The 3,587-nt window shown below is 56.2% G+C and overlaps 1 protein-coding gene across 1 annotated transcript; it reads right to left on the bottom strand.

Moving 5' to 3' along the window:
* Window positions 1-352: 352 nt before the first annotated feature.
* On the bottom strand, window positions 353-2,307 carry LOC124681989 (protein ANTAGONIST OF LIKE HETEROCHROMATIN PROTEIN 1-like). Its single transcript, XM_047216758.1, has one exon. The coding sequence runs from the start codon at window positions 2,171-2,173 to the stop codon at window positions 557-559; it is 1,617 nt and encodes a 538-aa protein (XP_047072714.1). The 5' UTR covers window positions 2,174-2,307; the 3' UTR covers window positions 353-556.
* Between the last annotated feature and the right edge of the window lie 1,280 nt (window positions 2,308-3,587).

Here is a 3,587-nt window from a genome sequence, read left to right as displayed (position 1 = left end):
GTCAAATTTCCGTTTTTCAAATTTGCATCCTCGTCTTCGCCTGGGAAACTACTCCTCCCCACGCTAAATCTTCCTCCAATCCGGACGAAAATTTCGCCGGATTTGATCGTGGGGAGCGCCAACGAGTGGGGATGCTCTTAGAGATAACGGGATCGTTCTTTTGATTTGAGAGGCAAGGCGTACACTCAAACAGTTGCAGATTGCAGGCAATCAAGTACAGTAACAATAGATGAGTGCAGGCTCACGTCGGTAACAGAGAACGACACGCAGCACAGTGCAGAAGGACTGAACGAGCCGGCAATGTCCTTCATTAAAACAATTCAATTTGTATATTCTCGTGTGTAAAAATATCTTCAAAGATTAAACCAACAGTTCCTGCCCAATTTTATCACAGGATGTTTACAGGACATTCGACTGTCTCTGAACGTCAATGCACCAATCCTACCAAAATGTTTCTATCCTATAGCTAAAAGAATGAGAATTCGCTAAATAGTTGTTTAATTTAATTCAATTCATTTGTACGGGAGAAAACCGAAGATGTATGTGCTGTGATCCGTCAGAAGAATGTGGTGCCTGCGAAGCCACGGTGCAGGAGGTTGTGCGCGATGCTGTCCCTGGCCTGCTTGGCGGTCTCAGAGCGCACGGGGTTCTCCGGCGTGGTGTCGTCGTCGACGAGTGGGAAGGGCGTCTCCGGCTCGAGCTCCTCCCGGCGCATCTCGCAGATGTTGTGCAGGACGCAGCACGCGCCGAGGACGACGGGGAGGTCCTGCAGCTTGACCTCGGTGCGCTTCTGGAGGCAGGCCCATCGCGTCTTGAGTCGCGCGAAGGCGTCGACGGCGACGTTGCGGATGTCGCCGACCTTCTCGTTGAAGGCGTGCTGCGTCCAGGTGAGGTTCTGGTGCGTGTATGGCACGAGCACCCAGTCGTTGAGCGGGTAGCTGGCGCCGCCGACGAGGCATGCGTCGTGCATCATCCCCGCCGCGGCGCGCTGGTGCAGCATGGACTTCTCGAGCACCTGGTCGTCGGGCATGGAGCCCGGCCAGCCGATGCAGACGTCGGTGAAGGCGCGGTCGGGGCCGACCACGCCCTGCAGCGTGATGGAGTATGAGGTCTTCTGGTTGCGCTCCGTGTGTCGGCGGTTGAAGTATGCGGCGACGGAGATCTTGGGCGCGATGATGGGGATGTGGGTGGTGTACATGGCGCCGATGACGCCCGGGACGCCGAAGGAGCGCTCGAAGCCGTCCTTGAAGGTGCCCGCGGCGGCCTGGTCGGGCCACTGCAGGAAGCGCGGCATGAGGACGGACTTGATGGCGCCGCAGACCTCGAGGACGAGCTTGTGGCAGGTGGAGATGCCGAGGCCGAAGCGCTTGGAGACGAGCCGGAGCGGCTCGCCCGTAGCGAGGCGCCAGATGCAGACCGCCACGCGCTGGCGGACGGGGATGGCGGCGCGCAGCATGGTGTCCTCCTTGGCGACGGCGGCGCCCAGCGCGTCGCAGATCATGTCGAAGGTCTCCCGCCCCATCCGGAAGGCGCGGCGGAATTCCGCCTCGGGGAAGTCGGGGCTGTTGCAGCGGTCCCACCAGGCCTGGGACCGGTCCTTGACCCAGAGGCGCCGCTGGTGGTGCCCCGCCCGCGGCGGCGAGGCGGACGCGGTTGTGTTGGTGGCGGTGGCGGCGGCGGCGGCCTCCTCGACGGCGGCGACGGCCGCGGTGGCCGCGGCGGAGGCGGAGAGGCGCGAGCGGGCGGCGGCCTCGGAGTCGGCGTCGGCGTGGAAGCTTCCCTCCATCTTGGCGTAGTAGTCCATCATGGCCTGCGACTTGCTGTCGGCGTTGGACTCGAGCAGCGCGAGCTCGCGGCGGGAGGCGTCGGCGGCGCCGGCGCTGTCGGCGTGGCCCTCGGCGTCTAGCGCGGCGAGGGAGGTGATTATCTTGGCGATGGAGCGCTTCCTTTCCGGCCCGTCGTCCTGGCTGTTGGGCGCGGCGGCGTCGTCCGCTCCGCGCTTCCTCCGGCGGGTGTTAGGCATGGCGGCGGCGAGGGTCTCGTCGAGCGCGAGGGGGGAGGCGGCGGCGGCGTCCTGGAAGAAGGAGTAGTAGAAGGCGAAGTCGTCGTCGGTAGCAAGCCCAGCTGGTCCACCTAGTCCGGTGGTGGGGCGGGCGGTGGATGGGGATCTCATATACCGCACGGTAGCTGGTAACGCTCGCTGGGTGGCGCGCGGGTCGCGGTGGGTGGTGCGTCACCGAGGGAAGAAGAGGAAACGAAACGGGAGAAGCAAGGTGGGTGTCCGATGAGGCGATGAGTTGTGGTTGGAGGCGATGAATTCTGACTTGGTGTGAAATGGGGAACAGGTATAAATACGGTGCGATCCGCTGAGGCGACCATGGCGATGGCGAGGTGTGAACGCGGAGGAGTTGCTTTTTGGACAAGGAAGAAAGCGAGACCGGCCATGGCCTGCTGCTGCTGGGGCGAAGGAGGAAGCAGGAACCAGGAAGGTGGCGCGGGGCGAGGACGCGGTATGGGAGGGGGTGGGCGCCCACAGCAGACTGACAGCGAGCCGGTGAGATGTGTGCCGCGGGGTACGCGGTTTCGCAGGTCGCGGCGTGGTGGATAGGCTGGATCCGCACGACACCGCGTGGACTGGACTGACCTCTCCTCGGCACGGCACGGCGCGGCGCTGCTCAGGCGATGCTCGCGGTGGGGAATGGGGACGAGCGTGGTCAATGAGGTGACATGTCGGCGCACCACCCGAGAGTACTGACACGCCCATGTTACGTTTTGCCCATAATTTTTTCACGCAAATTAAACTTTGCAAAGATAAACCACCTCTATCCATAAAAATTAAGAGCAAGTACAATAAAATCTAATCAGCAAAGCTATAAAAATTTAAATATAATATATATGCTTAGTTAGAGGAGAGAAGAAGAGAAAGAATGTGTATCAATAGCCAGCTCTAGCACGTGCTCCCCTAGACACTTTGTGAGACTAAATAGTGGGCCATATATTGATAAATTAATTCTTAGAGCCAACTATTGTACATGCTAGCTATATGTTGGCTATAAATGATGTGGCATATTGCTTATAGCGATCAATCATGGCTATACTTATTGAACTTGCTCTAAGTATGTCGAAATTTTATTTAAATTTGAATATATCTAGACATTTTTTTATAGATAGATCTAAATTTGGATAAAACGTCGACACTTTTTTTGATGAAAGGAGGAAGTAGTATTTATGATAATTCTAATAAGATTATGGTAAGTATATGAGGTTTAGCGTGGGAAATTACTTTCATATAGGGCCCGATTAGTACTTTTGCAAGCATTCGATGCATCTTTTACTTGTTGTTAAGTTTCCTAATAATAAATTCTCAGATGGCTCATTTCTTCTAGGATAGCAATAATGGTTTCCATAGATATCCTTTGGTCAATTGGGACCTTATTCGTAAAAAATAAAGAGTTCGGTGGTATGAGTATTCAAAACATCAGGGATTTTAGTCTCTGTCCTCTTGCCTCTTGGGTAAGGAGATACCCCTTGGATGGAAACAAAACTTGAAAGCATGTTGTAGATCCTAAATAAGATCCATCTCCAAA

The sequence above is a fragment of the Lolium rigidum genome, unplaced genomic scaffold (genome assembly GCF_022539505.1).
Source record: "Lolium rigidum isolate FL_2022 unplaced genomic scaffold, APGP_CSIRO_Lrig_0.1 contig_6425_1, whole genome shotgun sequence".
Taxonomy (NCBI): Eukaryota; Viridiplantae; Streptophyta; class Magnoliopsida; order Poales; family Poaceae; genus Lolium; species Lolium rigidum.
This window is presented reverse-complemented; position numbering and strand designations above follow the sequence as displayed.

Coding starts and splice junctions, on each gene's coding strand:
- LOC124681989 (XM_047216758.1), bottom strand. CDS start 2,173: ATGAGATCCCCATCCACCGCCCGCCCCACCACCGGACTAGGTGGACCA.